The following is a 19,823-nucleotide window of genomic DNA, read 5'->3' as shown; positions in this document are numbered from 1 at the left end:
ACTGTGTAGTAATGTTTTAACATTGTTATTGTTTGTATTTTTAGAAAACTTGCAGGTTCTGTAACAGAGAAGGTTTTAAAAAATTACGCAGCAAGAAACCAAGAAATTACCCACTGCTCGGGAAAGAAAAATTGAAATAATGATAACCCAGCAATAAATTAAGAAATAATCCACTGCTAGGTCAAAAAGACATGAAAAACAATAACCCAGCAAAATAGTACAAATAATTACCACTGTTGGGACAAAGAAAGTAAATCAAAATAACCCAGTACTGGGTATGTACTATAGTGATCCAGCACTGGGTTACAGAATTGGGTCATTATTGACCCAGCATTTTTTTAAGTCTATATATTTCTCTAGTTGTGACAATGGGCCCTGGTCTTAAAGCAGTGCACTGCATAGGGAATAGGTTGCCATTTGGGATGCAGGCAGAATCATACCAATCACTCCTCTGATTTCTTCAATTGGGGCCATTAAACCTCTTCTGTTGTGACATGGTGATATAGAGCCACACGGCATAGAGAGCATATTTAGATTGAACTTTCACTCAGAACAGGAAACGTATTAGTATAGGTCAGGGTTGGGATGAATTCCCCCATTTCCGCTGTGGAACGGCTTGGTATTCTGCTGTTATCTAAATGAGGATGACTGACTTCTAATTTTCAATTCACTTGCCTTCACTTCCCTTGATGTATTCCATTGCTAGCATACATATCTATGAGTTATTTCTCTGTGGACCACTACGCCCTCTTGTTTACCTTAGGATAGGATATTCATTAGGATATTCTTGATTAGTCTACGCAAATTCCTCAGGGTTGTCCTCACATGACCTACTTTCCTATCTCCCTCATTCACTTGGTTTGCACTGCCTTAAAGGGATAGTTATCCCAAATTACAAAATGCCATATTGGTTTCCTTACTCTGTAAGCAGTCTACAAGGTAAGAGGACAATCCATGCTGTGGAATGCTAAGGAAGCCAATAAGTAAATGTGTAATTTGGACGATCCCTTTAAGAAGACACTGATGTCAAAATGCATTACACACCATATTTAAATTTCAAAGTTAAACTACTTTTTAACTTACAGTGCCTTCAGAAAGTATTCACACCCCTTGACTTTTTTCACATTTTGTTGTGGTACAGCCTGAATTTAAAATTGATGACATTTATATTTTGTGTCACTGATCTACAAACGATACCCCATTATGTCAAAGTGGAATTATGTTTTTAGAAATGTTTATAAATTAATACAAAATTAAAAGCTGAAATCTTTAGAGTGAAGAGGTTTTCAACCCTTTTGCTATGGCAAGCCTAAATAAGTTCAGGAGTATAAATGTGCTTAACAGGTCACACAATAAGTTGAATGGACTCACTCTGTGTGTAATAATAATGTTCAAAAATATTTAGAAATGACTGCCCCATCTCTGTACCCCACACATTTCAAGCACGGATTCAAGTACAAAGACCAGGGAGGTTTTCCAATGGTTCACAAAGATCTACCTATTGGTAGATGGGTAAAAAAAAAAATGATATTGAAAATCCCTTTAAGCATGGTGCAGTAATTAAATACAGTTTGGATGGTTTCGCCCAGGGATTTCACCATGAGTCCAATGGTGATTTTAAAACATTTACAGAGTTTAATGGTTGTGATAGGCGCTAACTGTGGATGGATAAAAAACATTGTAGTTACGCCACAATACTAACATACTGTAAATTACTTAGTGGAAAAAAGGAAGCCTGTACAGAATAAAAATATTCCAAAACATGCATCCTGTTTGCAATAAGGCACTAATGTAATAGTACAGAAAATGTGGCAAAGAAATAAATTATGTGCTGAATACAAAAGGTTGTGTTTGGTGCAAATCCAAGACAACACATCACTGAGTACCATTCTTCTTCGTATTTTCAAGCATGATGGTGGCTGCATCATGGTTCAGTTTGCTTTCCAACAGATACTGGGAGACAAATTCCCCTTCAGCAGGACAATTACCTAAAACTCAAGTCCAAATATACACTAGAGTTGCTTCCAAGATGACATTGAATGTTCCTGATTGGCCTAATTTACAGTTTGACTTAAATTGGCTTGAAAATCTACGGCAAGACTTGAAAATTGTGTGTAGCAATGATCAACAACCAACTTGACAGAGCTTGAAGATTTTTTTAAACAATAATGGGCAAATATTTTATAATCCAGGTGTGCAAAGCTCTTACCCAGATAGACTCACAGCTGTAATTTCTGCCAATGGTGAATCTAAGGTATTGAATACTTATCTAATCAAGATACTGTATACTAGTGTTTAATTTTCCTGTAATTCCATTAAAAAAGACAAATCCATTTTAATCCCACTCTATGACACAACAAAATATGTAGAAATTCAAGGAGTGTGAATACTTTCTGAAGGCACTGTATTTCGCAAGAGTGTATAACTTCAGGAAATCAGTCTCTAAAATAAATGTTTTTAGAAAGAAGGAGGGATGAGTGACTCACAATGCGGTCGGGAGGAGGAGTGCTGCGGATGAAACACTTGATCTGCCCCTTCTCCCCATAGAGGGCTTGCTGGGTCTGGGTGCTGGAGATAGTGGGAGGACCTACAGCAAAGCCAAGGGAAAACCATTCAATCACTCCAATACAACACTGACATATATCACTGGCCTATCAGAAGGCACACTTTAACGGCGCCGCGGCGGGGGACGGCGAAGGGCATAGGCATTATAATAGATTTGAGTTCACAGTAAAATGGAAATGAGCAATTATTCATGATGATACTAATTTGTTTTTTTAGGGTGAGATTCCCGGCATGATGAAAAACTGGTTGTTTTTATTGCTAAAAGGCAAAGAAAGAGACTAAGAAATGTAGAAGGGTTGGAGGGAAGGGGGTGGACAGCAGAGGACAGAGGAAGGGTTAGATTAAGGGCTAGAGAAAATTAAGTCATATTCCAGTTTGCTGTCCTGTGCGTTAGTTCTATTTCTTCTCCTGCGCCTGTGAAAGGAAACCTTTGAAATGTGTGACCTTTGACTGACACATGGTGACGATGATAGACTCCCAACTCTCAACTCAAGGAGCTCTTGCTAATTCCAGAACTGCTGACTATGAGAATAACAACAACAAAAAATAATTCCGTTCAACTACAGCAGCATTTCACTCAACAAAACCAAGGGGCCTGAATTCTGTGTCACTATTTACAGAAGCAAAACAGGCATCAATAGAAGTAAAATAAAGGGAGGAGGAAATAATACCTGCCTTCTTTTGAAGTAACTGATTTTTTTTCAGGTAATTATTGTAGTTTGTAATGCTTTTTAGCAGAAGTAGTATCATCATAATATAATGACAGCCTCGTCCACATACTGTTTTATTTGTCCACCACAGCTACCAATTACAGTTACCATTGCATTCCTAAAATGGCTGCTATTCTTGCAACTGCATTCCTGCAGAATGTTGTACACTCTAAAACAACAGAACTGTCTATTTTCCCCCCGTCTAAACCTTGTGCAACATGTAAATGTTCCAGCCCAAATCCTCTGACCTCATTATCACTGGCGATGTCCCTGCCTCTGACTTGGGTGTCATTGAGCTACGCTTCTCTGACCACAAGGTTGTGACACTGCCTCTGACCGATTCCAACTCCTCTCCACTGCCCAAAGAGGACCTTTAAATTCGGCAACCTGAAGAAACTTAACCCATCCCTCTTTAAGGAACACATCTGACTACAGTGAACTGGTCCTCGATGACATGGTCAATCCGTATAACAGCACTCTGAGTAATACGCTGAACATCCTTGCCCCAGAGGTCATCTCCTTGGTTCACTGCGCAGAATGAAGACTCATCGCCCCCAGCGACTTTGGAGGAAGGAGGGCCTCACTGTCCACCGATTGGCCTATAAAGACTACCAGATTCTGCTTAAAAGCAGCACGATCAGCTTTCTACTCTGCCATGATTGACAATAACAAAGGTAACCCCAGAACCCTGTTCTCTATCATCAACTGCCTTTTCAACCTTGCAAACACATGCTCTATTGCAGCCTCATTTGAGCAATGCAATAGCTACTCAGATTTTGTCAAGACAAAGATTGACACCATCAGGACAAACATCAAAGCCTCTAAGATGGCCTGCACCCCACCTCCTGAAACCCCAACTCAGACTGCCCCTCCCTTCAGCAACTTTACAGAAGTCACATCTGCTGTTGTGGAGTCAATCATCTCTAAAATAAAGGCCCCCACTTGCTCCCTTGACCCTATACCTACATCCCTACTCAGAACCTGCTAATCTAGCCTGCTTATGTTTGGCACCAAACTGATCAACAATTCCCTGCTGATGGGAGAGGTGCCATAGATTTTCAAAACAGCTCCAGTCACCCCCTTACTGAATAAACCCAACCTTGACCAGGGCATCCTATCCAGGTCCATCTCCAACCTCCCCTTCCTATCAAAAGCACTTGAGAAAGTGGTTGCAAGCCAGCTTCAATCACATCTATCATCTAACCAATTGTACAAGGTTTTCCAGTCTGGCTTCTGGCCCTTGCACAGCACCCGAAACAGCTCTGGTTAAAGTTACCAATGACCTACTGATTGATGGCTGTTGATTCTGGATCTCCTAGCATCCTCTTCCTCTTAGATCTCAGTGCTGCTTTTTACACCATAGACCACAGTATCCTCCTGTGGTATCTCAGAGAGCACACTGCTGTCTCTGGAATAGCTCTGAACTGGTTCTCCCCTACCTCTCCATTAGGAAGCAATACATTACTATTGTAGAGTCCAGATCAAAGGAGTCTGCTGTCACATGTGGTGTCCCACAGAGGTCAGCGCTGGGGCCTAGCCTGTTTTTAATTTACATACTCCCTCTCGGACAAATCCTCAGAGATTATGACATCAACTTCCACTGCTATGCTGACGATACCCAGGTCTACATTAACACCAAACTAGAAACAATCTTTGCCGTAGCAAAACTCAGCAGCTGCCTAGAGGACATCAGGGCATCAAGACTGAGGCTGTGCTTATTGGGACACCCAAATAGGTCACTAGTGCTGGAAACATCTGTCCTAGAATCAACGGCCAGGCCATCCCCCTGTCCTCTGTTATCTTCAACGTAGGTGTCAAGTTTGATCCTGTCCTTTGAAGTCCTTCGATGCCCACATAAAACCAATATGTGAAACATAATTTTTCCACTTTAAAACTTTGCCCGGTTCATAGCATCACTCTCCCCACTAGATGCAGAGAAACTCATCCATGCCTTCATCTTCTCTAGGATGACAAGAAGTCAGATCATATCACTAAAGCATTGACTTCAAAATTGTCATGCTTGTATTTAAAGACTTGAATGGGTTGAGCCCCACCCACATCAGCAACCTCATCTCAATCACGAGCTATCTCGCACTCGCACTCTCCTCTCCAGCTACTCCCTACTGCTTCAAGTCCGCAAGACATGTCTCCGAAGTATGCGGGACACAGCCTTCTGCTCCCTTGCCCCTTACCTATGGAATGCTTTCCCTGACCATCTGAGAGAGGATCCAACACTCAGAACTTTTAAAATGGGCCTTAAAACCTTCTTCCATAAACTATCTTTTTCATAGTCCTAGCCCCAATCTAAAATGTATTTAACACTATTGCTACACTATTGCTATTTTATCTGCCTTGATTTAAATGTATGTTGTTTTTATGTATACCTTTTATTTAGCTTTGAGATAGCTCTGTAATGAAAAGCGCTATACAAATTAAATGTACTATTATTATAATTAGTAGTAGTAGTAGTAGTAGTAAAAAATATGGAGAGGAACAAAAAACAGTTTTTTCTGAGGGAGAGTGACTTTCCAGTGCAAAATGGGCTTCTCTATACAGCCAAATGTATTCACACAGGGAGTGGGGAGTCAGAGAGATCTGATAAGGGACGGAGAAGTGCAAATGAGTGCTATTATTAGATTACTTTATCTCCCAGCTTCAGCCTTGGAGCAGCTCCCCTGATCTACCGGAGGAGGTAGACATGGTGGGTGTATTTAATGGAGAAGGGGAGGGGATGGGAGGAGGAGAAAAACATTATCGCACTTGTCGTTTCATACTAGCACCGGCATTTTCTTAATTGAGGAAAAATGTACTTACTATGACTGTAATATGTGGTTCTCTCACCCAGCTATCTTAAGATGAAACTGTAAATCACTTTGGATAAGAGTGTCTGCTAAATGACTCAAATGTAAATGCAAAAATGAAAGAAGAGAAGAGGAGAGAGGGTGTTACTTGTTTGTGATTGAATTTGAAGATTCACCAGCCTGGAATCTAAACTGATATGCTCTGTTTCACCATTGTTTTACTTTACAAGATCAGTCTTAACCATAACCTGTCCAATCAGCCTCCTTTCATAAATGATGGTGATGGGTGGGTTTAGCGTGAAAACCCTTTGGCCAAATGTTACACCTTTCCAGTTCGTCAAATAATGGACTTCCTGACACAAGCTTCAAGGAGAGAATAAGCCTCCTTCATAAGGAAGGAGAAATTCATACATGTCAAACCTCTCTCTCTTATTGCTTTGCTACAGCAGAACTGTATTACATCAAAACCGTTTGTCTACATGACTCCAGAACTCTTTCTCATTGACTGGTTAAACCTGCAATGAGAGCAGACAATAAGAGGGCCTCTTTGGCAAGGGAGAGGGAGAAAAAATGAGAATTTAAGTTTTTCTTTTGCAGCATTAAAGGTCCCAATTGCCTTACCTTCTCACGCCATTTGCACACACTGTATATAGACTTTTTTCTATTGTGTTACCGACTGTACCGTTTGTTTATTTCATGTGTAACTCTGTTGTTGTTTGTGTCACACTGGTTTGCTTATCTTGGCCAGGTCGCAGGTCTCAATTGGCCTACCTGGTTTTAAATAAAGGTGAAATAAAAAATGTATTAAAAAAAGGTCCTCAAGAACACAGCGGCATCCATCATTCTTAAATGGAAGAAGTTTGGAACCACCAAGACTCTTCCTAGAGCTGGCACCCGGCCAAACTGAGCAATCGGGGGAGAAGGGCCTTGGTCAGGGAGGTGACAAAGCACCCGATGGTCTCTCTGACAGAGCTCTAGAGTTCCTCTGTGGAGATGGGAAAACCTTCCAGAAGGACAACCATCTCTGCGGCACTCCACCGATAAGGGCTTCATGGTAGAGGGGCCACTCCTCAGTAAAAGAATGCTGAGCTCTAGTCCAGATAGGATAGAAAAGTGTGGAGTGCGATGGCGATTGCATTGTCTGTGGATCCGTTGGAGCTGTAAGCAAATTGTAGTGGGTCTAGTGTGTCAGGTAAGATAGAGGTGATACGATCCTTAACTAGCCTCTCAAAGCACTTCATGATGACAGAAGTGAGTGCTACGGGGTGATAGTCACTTAGTTCAGTTACCTTTGCTTTCTTGGGTACAGGAACAATGGTGGACATCTTGAAGCAAGTTAGGACAGCACACTGGGATAAGGAGAGATTGAATATGTCCATAAACACTCCAGTCAGCTGGTCTGCACATGCTCTGAGGAAGCGGCTAGGGATGCCGTCTGGTCCGGAAACTTTGCGAGGGTTATCACGCTAAAATGTCTTACATCAACCACGGAGAAGGAGATTCCACAGTCGGGGTGGATAGGTGGTAGAATTCGCGCGAACTGAACTGAACTGAAAGCGCGAGCCACCGCATTTAACTATGGTAAGGTGACTGGGAACATGGCCGAATACAGGCAGTGTAGTTATTCCCTCCATAAGGCAACCAAACAGGCAAAACGTCAGTACAGAGACAAAGAGGAGTCGCAATTCAACGGCTCAGACACGAGACGTATGTGGCAGGGTCTACAGACAATCACGGACTACAGGGGGGAAACCAGCCACATCGCGGAAACCGACGTCTCGCTTCCGGACAAGCTAAACACCTTCTTCGCCCACTTTGAGGATAATACTGTGCCACTGACTCGGCTTTGGAATCTCCTTCTCCGTGGTCGACGTAAGACATTGAAGCGTGATAACCCTCGCAAAGTTGTCTGCCTAGACGGCATCCCTAGCCACGTCCACAGAACATGCGCAGGCCAGCTGGCTGCTGTGTTTACGGACATATTCAATCAATCCCTATCCCAGTCTGCTGATCCCACATGCTTCAAGAGGGCCACCAATGTTCCTGTTCCCAAGAAAGCTAAGGAAACTGAGCTAAACGACTATCGCTCCGTAGCACTCACTTCTGTAATAATTAAGTGCTTTGAGAGACTAGCCAAGGATCATATCACCTCCACCCTACCTGACACCCTAGACCCACTCCAACTTTTTTACTGCCCCAATAGGTCCACAGACGACGCAATCACAATCACACTGCCCTAACCCATCTGGATAAGAGGAATACCTATGTAAGAATATTGTTCATCGATTACAGCTCAGCATTTAATAACAAACTTGTAAGCTATCTATAAATACGAATACAATTGTTAAATTATGAGCCTTGTTTGTTAAGTCACAGAAAAAGTGAGCAACATTTGCACTAGCTATGATTGGCTGAGATAATGAGTGGGTTGGACATGCCAAGGGAGGAGTACGAATTGGTCTGCCAATGAAGCTCATCAGTCTGTGTTGGTAATCCTGTCGAACGCTGCATTTTTAAAAGGGTATTGTGTAGTGGCGCTGCATAAGTGTGGCTTTCCACTTTCTGGAGGATCAAGCTTAGAAATCAGTGGAATTAGAGTATGATAGCCAAAGCGATGGAGGAAACACCTGTCCCGGATTACATCTTCAAACTAAGGGCAACCATGGCATGGCATTCCTGACAGGGAGACGTGCCCATGCACAATGATGTATACAGGTAAGATAGTCTAGCGTCAGCTAGCTACATTTTTAGATATTACACGTTTTCTAATTTTGACTGAAAGTGGTTTAATTTCAAGCTAAATGTATTGTTAGCTAGCTAGCTAACGTTAGCTGGCTGGCTTCCTAACTGATGTTATAATTCGTTTCCCAGAGCCGTTTGCTGTTCTAGTTAGATAACATTGAACATGGTTGGTTAGCTCCCAGCAATGTGGCATTGTTGGCACTGTTAATTGTTGTTTAACTAGCTAACGTTGGCTGGATGGCTCGTTAGCTAACATTATGTGACGCGTGTACAAAACCCGTTGAATATGGTCAGTGTCAGTAAACGTATGCAAGAAAGCATAATGAAATTATAGCCAGCAGAGCTGGTTTGGCTGTTTTCATGCTATCCAGAGGTTAAAAAATCATTGTTCAGAGCGTCAAGTGTGCGATTCGAGAGTGAAACAAGATGGGTGGGTTTAAGTTGAGGGTGTGAACGATGCTGAATGGGTGTAGACGAAGAAGAGCTCTTCACTAGATAGCAAAACATTGAAAGGCGATTTTCTCAAAAGTGAGTTTACAAGTTGATCAAATTTCAATGCAGAATTACTTTTCCATTGTTCCTCAAATGCAGCACATGATATATAATTTTGCAGCTTTGTGTCTCTACATTTATCTAATGTAAAAAACACAATTTCAAATTTTGCTGCATAAGATCGATTCCAGGTGGTGAGTCACATGTCAGCGCTGCTTCTAGCTCCTAAGCGACTTTGCAGTATTTCGTTTTTTTGTGTATTATTTGTTACATTATTATCCCCAGATTTTTTGTGTGTTTTTACATACAGCTGGTAGGAACTTTTGGATATCAGAGCGGCGGTAACTCACCAGCATTTACTACCAGGAATATGACTTTCCCGAATTGGATCCTTTCTTCGTACCTCCGAGGGCAATTTTGCTTATTCCAGAGGCTGCTCCAAAACACCTCTTGCAGAGAAGAGGTATTTGGAGTGGACTTCTAGTCCGACTCAGGAGGCGTGCACACCATCCACTGCTTCCGAATATATTACTCGCTAATGTTCAGTCTCTGGATAATGAAGTAGAGGAGCTTAGGGCGAGGATCTCTTTCCAGAGAGATATCAGGGATTGTAACATACTTTGTTTCTCTCTCCGGGAAGAAGAAAGGCGCGGGTGTATGTTTCATGATTCCCTACTCATGGTGTGATTGTGATAACATACAGAAACTCAAGTCCTTTTGTTCACCCGACCTGGAATACCTCACAATCAAATGCCAACCGTATTACCTCCTGAGAGAATTCTCTCCGGTTATTGTCACAGCCGTGTATATTCCCTCTCAAGCAGATACCACGATGTCCCTCAGAGAACTACACTGGACTTAATGCAAACTGCAAATCACATATTCTGAGGCCGCATTTATTTTACCCGGGGATTTTAAGATCAAATGTTTCATATGAGGCGACAGTACAAAACATCACCTTTTATTTTAGGGTATTTTCATACATATCTGTTTTACTGTTTAAAAATGAATGCACTTTATTTATGTAGTTCCCCCATTTGAAGAAGTATTTGGACAAATTCACCTATAGTTTATTAAAGTGTAAAGTAATCAAAGGTTTAGTATTTAGCGCCATATTCCTAGCATGCAATGACCACATCAAGGTTATGGCTCTACAAACTTGTTGGATGCATTTGCAGTTTGTTTTGGTTGTTGGTTGAATTTGCCCAATTTGAACTGAATGATGTATTGTGTAATTTTGGAGTCACTTTTATTGTATATAAAATATGTTTCTGAACACTTTTAGATGAATGTGATTGCTACCATGTTTATTGATAATAATGAATTAATCGTGTATACTGATGAGTGAAAAAGTTACAGAGGAACAAAGATCATACCACCCAAATAATGTAATCTCCCCTGTGTAATGGTGACATGATATTTTGGTGACATGCTCTTTGTGCATCTGTAATTCTCTCACTCATCATTATTCATGATTCATTCATGATTATCCGTAATCTTTGAGGCATCCACAGTTATGTAGAAGTGTTCAGAAAAATATTATATTCTTATTTACAATAAAAGTGACTCCAAATTGACATAATACATTATTTACCTTTCATTTTTATTGGACACAACATAATCCGAAACACAACCAAAACTACAAATTCATCCAACAAGTTTGTAGAGTCAGAAGCTTGATGTAGTCATTGTGTGTGAGGAATATGGGACCAAATACTACAGTTTTGAATAAACGCAATACACTATAAGTGAATGTGACCATACTTGACACCTTCACATGGGGGGACTAGATAGATAAATTGCATTAATTTCTAAACAGTAAAAGAGATACAGTGGGGCAAAAAAGTATTTAGTCAGCCACCAATTGTGCAAGTTCTCCCTCTTAAAAAGATGAGAGAGGCCTGTAATTTTCATCATAGGTACACTTCAACTATGACAGACAAAATGAGAAAAAATTGTTGGTCCCAATTATTATTTTAACCTAAATCTAATGACATGGTGATTTTTTTTGTTGATTTCATGTTGAATTCATGTTAGTTGACAACTCAACCGAATGTAAATTAAAATTAGACATTGAACTGACTTCTTTGCCCAGTGGGATCCAGCTTGGAAATTAATTTGGCATTAATCCTGATGTGAAGTGCACTTACCATTCACAGTGAGGGACACTTCCTTTTCTCCAGCTCCAACTCGGGGGACCACCGCCCGGCATACGTACTTCCCAGCATCATCCTGCCTCACCGCCTTGAGCGTCAGGATGTTGTCATTGCTAAGCACCTGTGGACGGTCACGAAAGGTCAGGTTGGGTTAAAGGTCAAAGGTCAGGCAGGTGATAAAACGCTTGTCTCTGAACCCAAGACTGCAGCCGAGTCCCGTCCAATCCTCATATAAGCCCATCACAATTAACTCTCACCAAAAGGAGAGTGTTGGCAGCACCAAAAATTTAAAAGAATAGAAACAGAACAGAAAAACATACGGTGCCTTAGGAAAGTATTCAGACCCTTTGACTTTTTCCACATTTTGTTACGTTACAGCCTTATTCTAAAATTGATTAAAAAGTTATTTTCCTCATCAATCTACACACAACACTCCATAATGACAAAGCAAAAACTGTTTTTTAGACATTTTTGCAAATGTAAAAAACTTAAATATCACATTTACATAATTATTTAGACCCTTTGCAATGATAATTAAAATTGAGCTCAGGTGCATCCTGTTTCCATTGGTCATCCTTGATATGTTTCTACAACTTGATTGGAGTCCACTTTTGATAAATTCAATTGATTGGACATGATTTGGAAATCATGATAGTGTCGAGGCACAGATCTGGGGAAGGGTACCAAAACATTTCTGCAGCATTAACAGTCCCCAAGAACACAGTGCCGTGCATCATTCTTAAATGGAAGAAGTTTGGAACCACCAAGACTCTTCCTAGAGCTGAGCAATCGGGGGAGAAGGGCCCCGGTCAGGGAGGTGACTAAGAACCCGATGGTCTCTCTGACAGAGCTCCAGAGTTCCTCTCTTGAGATGGGAGAACCTTCCAGAAGGACAACCATCTCTGCAGCACTCCACCAATTATGCCTTTACGGTAGAGTGGCCAGATGGAAGCCACTCCTCTGTAAAAGGCACATGACAGCCAGCTTGGAGTTAGCCAAAATGCACCTAAAGACTTTCAGACTATGAGAAACAAGATTCTCTGGTCCGATGAAACTAAGCTTGGACTCTTTGGACCAAATGCCAAACGTCACTTCTGGAGGAAACCTGGCACCATCCCTACAGTGAAGCATGGTGGTGGCAGCATCATGCTATGGGGATGTTTTTCAGCGGAAGGGACCGGGAGACTAGTCAGGATTGAGGCAAAGATGAATGGAGCAAAGTACAGAGAGATCCTTGATGAAAACTTGCTCCAGAGCTCTCAGGACCTCAGACTGGGGCGAAGGTTCAGTTTCCAACAGGACAATTACCCTAAGCACACAGCAAAGACAAGGCAGGAGTGTCTTCGGAACAAGTCTCTGAATGTCCTTGAGTGGCCAAGCCAGAGCCCAGACTTGAACCCGATTGAATACATCTGGAGAGACCTGAAAATAGCTATGCAGTAATGCTATCCATCCAACCTGTCAGAGCTTGAGAAGATCTGCAAATACAGGATCTGAATACTTATGTAAATATGATAGTAAACATGTTACATTTCTGGGGGGGGGGCTTTGTCATTATGGGGTATTGTGTGTAGATTGACAAGTTAAAAAAACAATACAACCAATTTTAGAATAAGGCTGTATCCTGACAAAATTTGGAAAAAGTCAAATGTTCTAAATACTTTCCGAAGGCACTGTAGAATAGAATACAATACTTTATTGCCCTTAATCCTCATGCTACCAACATACATGGATTTCAAACTAAGAGGAAACTATTGGGAAAAAGAAACAATCATAGTAAAATATAAACTTAATTCTAATCAAAACATACACTAAGTTTACAAAACCTTTGGAACACCTTCCTAATATTGAGTTGCATCCTCTTTTGCTCTCAGAAAAGCCTACATTTGTCAACTCTACAAGGTGTCAAAAGTGTTCCACGGGGAACACCCATGCTGACCCATGCTGACTACAATGCTTCCCACAGTTGTGTCAAGTTGGCTGGATGTCCTTTGGGGGATGGATCTTTCTTGATACACACAGGAAACTGTTGAGTGTGAAAAACCCAGCAGTATTGCAGTTCTTGATACACTCAAACCGTACACCATACCTCATTCAATATTTTGTCTTGCCCATTCACCCTTTGAATGGCACAGATACAAAATCCATGTCTCAATTGTCTCAAGGCTTAAAAATGGTTCTTTAACCTGTCTCCTCCCCTTCATCTATACTGATTGAATTGGATTTAACAGCGGACATCAATAAGGGATCATAGCCTTTCCTAATGTTTTGTACACTCAGTGTAATTAGACATGTACATTATGTTATCAGAAATATTTTTTTTAACCAAAACAGACCATTATTTTAGTAAAAGTACAATTAATTAGCATATTCTGTCAAACGAAAATATAAATGTCCCCTTAAATAATGTGCAGCTTTTTCCCAATGTACAATTCACACTAATAATAAAAAGCAGATTTACCTTAATTTGATTGTAGTATTATTTAGTTTTTAGAATTTTGAAATAAATATGAATTTAAAAATGGGCGGTACACCAGCATTTGAAATATACTTAATTTTACTGACAAAAAGTAATTAACCAATTGATCCTGAGATAATTACAAAAAATATGGCTTAATTTTCTTTATTTACTTTATTTCTTTATTTACCCCACTGCCATCATCGCTGCTAGTGACACAATGGGAGTGGTAGGATCTATGGCAGGATGCTCCAAAAAGCATGCCCAAATCCTCAAAGTCACTTCAAACCAAATGTTACAGCAAACAAAGACACATAAGTCGCACATATAGAATATTGGAGGGCATTATAGGAATTCTGGTGTTCATATACCATCTGCAATAGAATAACTATTTTTCGGGGGAATACACACCACTACAGTATGTGTACATTCAGAGAGTAGCTGGTTTCTGTCTTACAGTTCTACCAAGTATTCATACCACTGACAGACTTTCATGAGCTGTTTTGACTGCAACTAAGCATAAATCTAAGGTATTTTATATATTGTACATAGTCATAGTTATAGCCAGTTATAACCATAGACGAGTACACAAGGTGCTCTATCTCTGCAGGTGATCGATCTGTCTATCAGGTCAAGATCACTGCAACAGGTACACCTCCACCCTCTGATTATCAAATCAAATCACATTTTATTTGTCACTTACACATGGTTAGCAGATGTTAATGCGAGTGTGGCGAAATGCTTGTGCTTCTAGTTCCGACAATGCAGTAGTAACCAACAAATAATCTAACCTAACAATGCCACAACTGCTACCTTATACACAGAAGTGTAAAGGGATAAAGAATATGTACATAAAGATATATGAATGAGTGAAGGTACAGAACGGCATAGGCAAGATGCAGTAGATGGTATCGAGTACAGTATATACATATGAGATGAGTAATGTAGGGTATGTAAACATTATATTAAGTGGCATTGTTTAAAGTGGCTAGTGATAATTTTTTTACATCAATTTCCATTTTTAAAGTGGCTGGAGTTGAGTCAGTATGTTGGCAGCAGCCACTCAATGTTAGTGGTGGCTGTTTAACAGTCTGATGGCCTTGAGATAGAAGCTGTTTTTCAGTCTCTCAGTCCCTGCTTTGATGCACCTGTACTGACCTCGCCTTCTGGATGATAGAGGGGTGAACAGGCAGTGGCTCGGGTGGTTGTTGTCCTTGATGATGTTTATGGCCTTCTTGTGACATCGGGTGGTATGGTGTCCTGGAGGGCAGGTAGTTTGCCCCCGGTGATGCGTTGTACAGACCTCACTACCCTCTGGAGAGCCATACGGTTGTGGGTGGAGCAGTTGCCGTACCAGCCGGTGATACAGCCCGACAGGATGCTCTCGATTGTGCATCTGTAAAAGTTTGTGAGTGCTTTTGGTGACAAGCCAAATTTCTTCGTCCTCCTGAGGTTGAAGATCCACTGCTGCGCCTTCTTCACAACGCTGTCTGTGTGGGTAGACCAATTCAGTTTGTCCGTGATGTGTACGCCGAGGAACTTACAATTTACTACCCTCTCCACTACTGTCCCGTCAACGTGGATAGGGGGGGGTGCACCCTCTGCTGTTTGATGAAGTCCACGATCATCTTCTTTGTTTTGTTGACGTTGAGTGTGAGATTATTTTCCTGACACCACACTCCGAGGGCCCTCACCTCCTCCCTGTAGGCCGTCTCGTCGTTGTTGGTAATCAAGCCTACCACTGTTGTGTTGTCCGCAAACTTGATGATTGAGTTGGAGGCGTGCATGGCCACACAGTCGTGGGTGAACAGGGAGTACAGGAGAGGGCTCGGAACGCACCCTTGTGGAGCCCCAGTGTTGAGGATCAGCGGGGTGGAGATGTTGTTACCTACTCTCACCACCTGGGGGCGGCCCGTCAGGAAGTCCAGTACCCAGTTGCACAGGGCGGGGTCAAGACCCAGGGTCTCGAGCTTGATGACGAGTTTGGAGGGTACTCTGGTGTTAAATGCTGAGCTGTAGTCGATGAACAGCATTCTCACTTAGGTATTCCCCTTGTCCAGATGGGTTAGGGCAGTGTGCAGTGTGGTTGTGATTGCGTCGTCTGTGGACCTATTTGGGTGGTAAGCAAATTGGAGTGGTTCTAGGGTGTCAGGTAGGGTGGAGATGGTATGGTCCTTGACTAGTCTCTCAAAGCACTTCATGATGACAGAAGTGAGTGCTACGGGGCGGTAGTCGTTTAGCTCAGTTACCTTAGCTTTCTTGGGAACAGGAACAATGGTGGCCCTATTGAAGCATGAGGGAACAGCAGACTGGGATAAGGATTGATTGAATATGTCCGTAAACACACCAGCCAGCTGGTCTGCACATGCTCTGAGGACGCGGCTGGGGATGCCATCTGGGCCTGCAGCCTTGCGAAGGTTAACACGTTTAAATGTTTTACTCACATCGGCTGCAGTGAAGGAGAGTCTGCAGGTTTTGGTATCGGGCTGTGTCAGTGGCACTGTATTGTCTTCAAAGCGAGCAAAGAAGTTATTTAGTCTGTCTGGGAGCAAGACATCCTGGTCCGCAATGGGGCTGGTTTTCTTCTTGTAATCCGTGATTGACTGTAGACCCTGCCACATAACTCTTGTGTCTGAGCCGTTGAATTGCGACTCTACTTTGTCTCTATACTGACGCTTAGCTTGTTTGATTGCCTTGTGGAGGGAATAGCTACACTGTTTGTATTCGGTCATGTTTCCGGTCACCTTGCCCTGGATAAAAGCAGTGGTTCGCGCTTTCAGTTTCACGCAAATGCTGCCATCAATCCACGTTTTCTGGTTTGGGAATACGACATCGCCAATGCACTTTCTAATGAACTCGCTCACCGAATCAGCGTATACGTCAATGTTGTTGTTGGACGCAATGCGAAACATATCCCAATCTACTTGGTCGAAGCAGTCTTGAAGCGTGGAATCAGATTGGTCGGACCAGCGTTGAACAGACCTGAGCGCGGGAGCTTCCTGTTTTAGTTTCTGTCTGTAGGCTGGAAGCAACAAAATGGAGTCGTGGTCAGCTTTTCCGAAAGGAGGGCGGGGAGGGCTTTATATGCGTCGTGGAAGATAGAATAACAATGATCCAGGGTTTTACCAGCCCTGGTTGTACAATAGTTATGCTGATAGAATCTAGGGAGTCTTGTTTTCAGATGAGCCTTGTTAAAATCCCCAGCTACAATGAATGTGGTTTCCAGTTTGCATAGAGTCAAATAAAGTTTGTTCAGGGCCATCGATGTGTCTGCTTGGGGGGGAATATATATGGCTGTGATTATAATCTTGGTAGATAATGTGGTCGACATTTTATTGTGAGGAATTCTAGGTCAGGTGAACAGAAGGACTTGAGTTCCTGTATGTTGTTATGATCACACCACGTCTCGTTAATCATAAGGCATCTTACCAGAAAGATGCTTGTTTCTGTCGGCGCGATGCGCGAAGAAACCATTATATGTATAACTCCCCAGAGAAACATGGATTCAAATAAACACTTTAGATTCGCCCTAGAATAACTACTTTTCGGAAAATACTGATTTTTATATGCACCATAATAATGTTGTTTTGATTTGTACACAGTCAGACTTTACATGGTATGGAAAGTAAAACGTTTAGTACATGGGGAACTATATCTCTACAGGTGATCTTTCTATCTGGTCAAAATCTGATTCAGGTTCCCATCCACCTTCTGGTGGTATGGATAAATTGTTATTATGTCTCCAGAGAAACATTGATTCAAATAAAGGGTCGGATCTATCAAATTACAATAGACGAAATGAAGTGTTTTTGTCTGGTGTCAAAATGACCCCAAAGGACAAGATTTTTTTTTAAAGTCCATATTGATACAGCAACACCAAACAACAATTTATATTGATTGAGAACAAGATGATTGGCAAAGTCTTGTGCTATGATAAAAATGTGCCTCTGGGCTCAAAATAACCAGAGTCTGTAGTATGAGGGTTAAGAGTTAATGGGTCTTGCACAATAAGCAACTGGAAATACAAGCATAATAAAAAGGATGATGGTGATTACAATGCCTACCACTCCAGAGCCACGTTTCATCCACACAATGGTGAGGGAGGGGTTTCCTGTCCAGGCACAGTTGAAGATAGCATCTGATCCCTGGTCAACCTGTAGGGACTGTGGCTCAGCAGCCATTCTGGGCCCATCTGGAACCACAGGAACAGAAATCGTTACACTTGATTTGGATAGTCCCCTATAGGTGATCTACAGATACTTAAGCTCCAGTATCAACAAACAAATAATTTTAACTCTGTTGATACACAACAACTTGCTGGGGTTAGGGTAAGGGCTAGGGTTGAGTGTATGATTCGCGTGAGGGAAAGGGTAAGGTTGGGGTTAGGTCTAGTGTTAGGGTAAGGATTAAGGTTAGAGAGAGGATTTAGTGGATAGTTAGTTGAAATGTTGTTGACAGTTAGTTAACATCTACAAACCTTCTATTTGGGACTAACTATGTAGTGGTAGATGTGATTCGTAGTGCCAGTAGCTAGCTAGTTTTGGTTCCTTGGTCTGTTTGCTTGGGGACTACTCAAAGTAGTGTGTGTGTGTGTGTGTGTGTGTGTGTGTGTGTGTGTGTGTGTGTGTGTGTGTGTGTGTGTGTGCTTGCACATGTTGCTTGCGGATTACTACTCACAGTAGACATCCACGTTCCTGCTGATGTTGGTGCTGCCCAGCGCATTGGTGACCTCACAGGAGACGGGCTCTGTGAAGAACGAGTGGTCCACGATGACCTCATAGGTGTCACCTGACACCTGTCTGATGACGCTGCCCCCTTTGGCCCATCTGAATATAAACAGAGTAGGTTGAAGTTAGACCTAGATGCTGATCTTGGGTCAGTTTAGCATTTTGCCCACTAATGGTTAATTAGGATTAGGGGAGGGGAAGCTGAACTGTACCTGAAGCTGCCTCTGGATGCTGATCTTGGGTCGGTTTTGCATTTCCTCACTTATGATTAAAGGGGCAATCTGCTGTTGCTACATCCATTTTTGGATTTATAAATTAATGATACTGTATGTACCCATTCATTCTTGAAGAATATTACTTATAACTGCTTCATGAGATTCTGTACCCCATCTGAACCCAAAATACACAATGTTCGTAAACAAAGTAAACGTAAACAAACACCGGATAGCCTCCAAACATGGCTCAAACCATAATGTTGATATTATGGATGGTGAGTCCTTGCATCCATAGCTCTGTCTATGAATTTAAGAGTGGTTACAATTATCCAGCCCATTCCTCATCTTCGGGGAAGATGGTGAAGTTGCCCATAGATGCTGATCTTTTCAGCATCTATGGTCAAGTTCACTGTCTTTCCTGTTGTGACCACTCTGGCAGGAAGTTTAGGATCAGATCTAGGATCAGCTTTCCCTCCCCCAATCTTACACTTAAAGGGGAAATCCACAGTTGAAAAAATAACAAAGGGTTTCCCCCTGCTGTTTCGGTAAAAAGCTGAGGTAAGGAACTGGAGAAATGTAAGCACTCTTAAATTCATAGACGGTTATGATTTGGGTGGGGGAGGGGAAGCTGATCCTAGATTTGTACCTAGGGGCCACTTCAGTGGTTACAACTGGGAAGAGGGAAGACAATGTGGGCTATGAAATCCAACCAGCAGCCCCTTTGGAGGTGGACATGAAAGACCAGTGTCTGTGTCACAAATTGCACACAATTCCCTGCATAGTGCACTACTTTTGACCAGGGCACATAGGGAATGGCGTGCTATCTGGGACTCAGCCAGTTAAAACGTGTTGCATTCGAGTACAATTTACTCCGGTGTTCTGGGCTTCGCCAAGCATAGAGAAACAACAAAAGAAGAGGTGGCTTTTGTTTTGTTTCGGTGCATTGCTTTTATCTCT

The 19,823-nt window shown here is 41.9% G+C and overlaps 1 protein-coding gene across 2 annotated transcripts in view; it reads right to left on the bottom strand.

Annotated features, from left to right (window-relative positions):
- Nucleotides 1-19,823, bottom strand: part of LOC110538905 (kin of IRRE-like protein 3) — a 300,951-nt gene that overhangs the window by 23,293 nt on the left and 257,835 nt on the right. For both annotated transcript variants that reach the window (XM_036937674.1, XM_036937675.1), the window contains exons 7-10: nt 18,602-18,750; nt 17,989-18,116; nt 11,461-11,587; nt 2,487-2,587 (exon numbers count right to left, since the gene is read on the bottom strand). In XM_036937674.1, the coding sequence (XP_036793569.1) occupies nt 2,487-2,587; nt 11,461-11,587; nt 17,989-18,116; nt 18,602-18,750 (505 nt within the window). The remainder of the gene's footprint in view (nt 1-2,486; nt 2,588-11,460; nt 11,588-17,988; nt 18,117-18,601; nt 18,751-19,823) is intronic.

Source organism: Oncorhynchus mykiss, chromosome 12 (assembly GCF_013265735.2).
Source record: "Oncorhynchus mykiss isolate Arlee chromosome 12, USDA_OmykA_1.1, whole genome shotgun sequence".
In the NCBI taxonomy this organism is placed as follows: Eukaryota; Metazoa; Chordata; class Actinopteri; order Salmoniformes; family Salmonidae; genus Oncorhynchus; species Oncorhynchus mykiss.
Note: the sequence above shows the minus strand (reverse complement) of the source record. Positions and strands in the feature narration are given on the sequence as shown.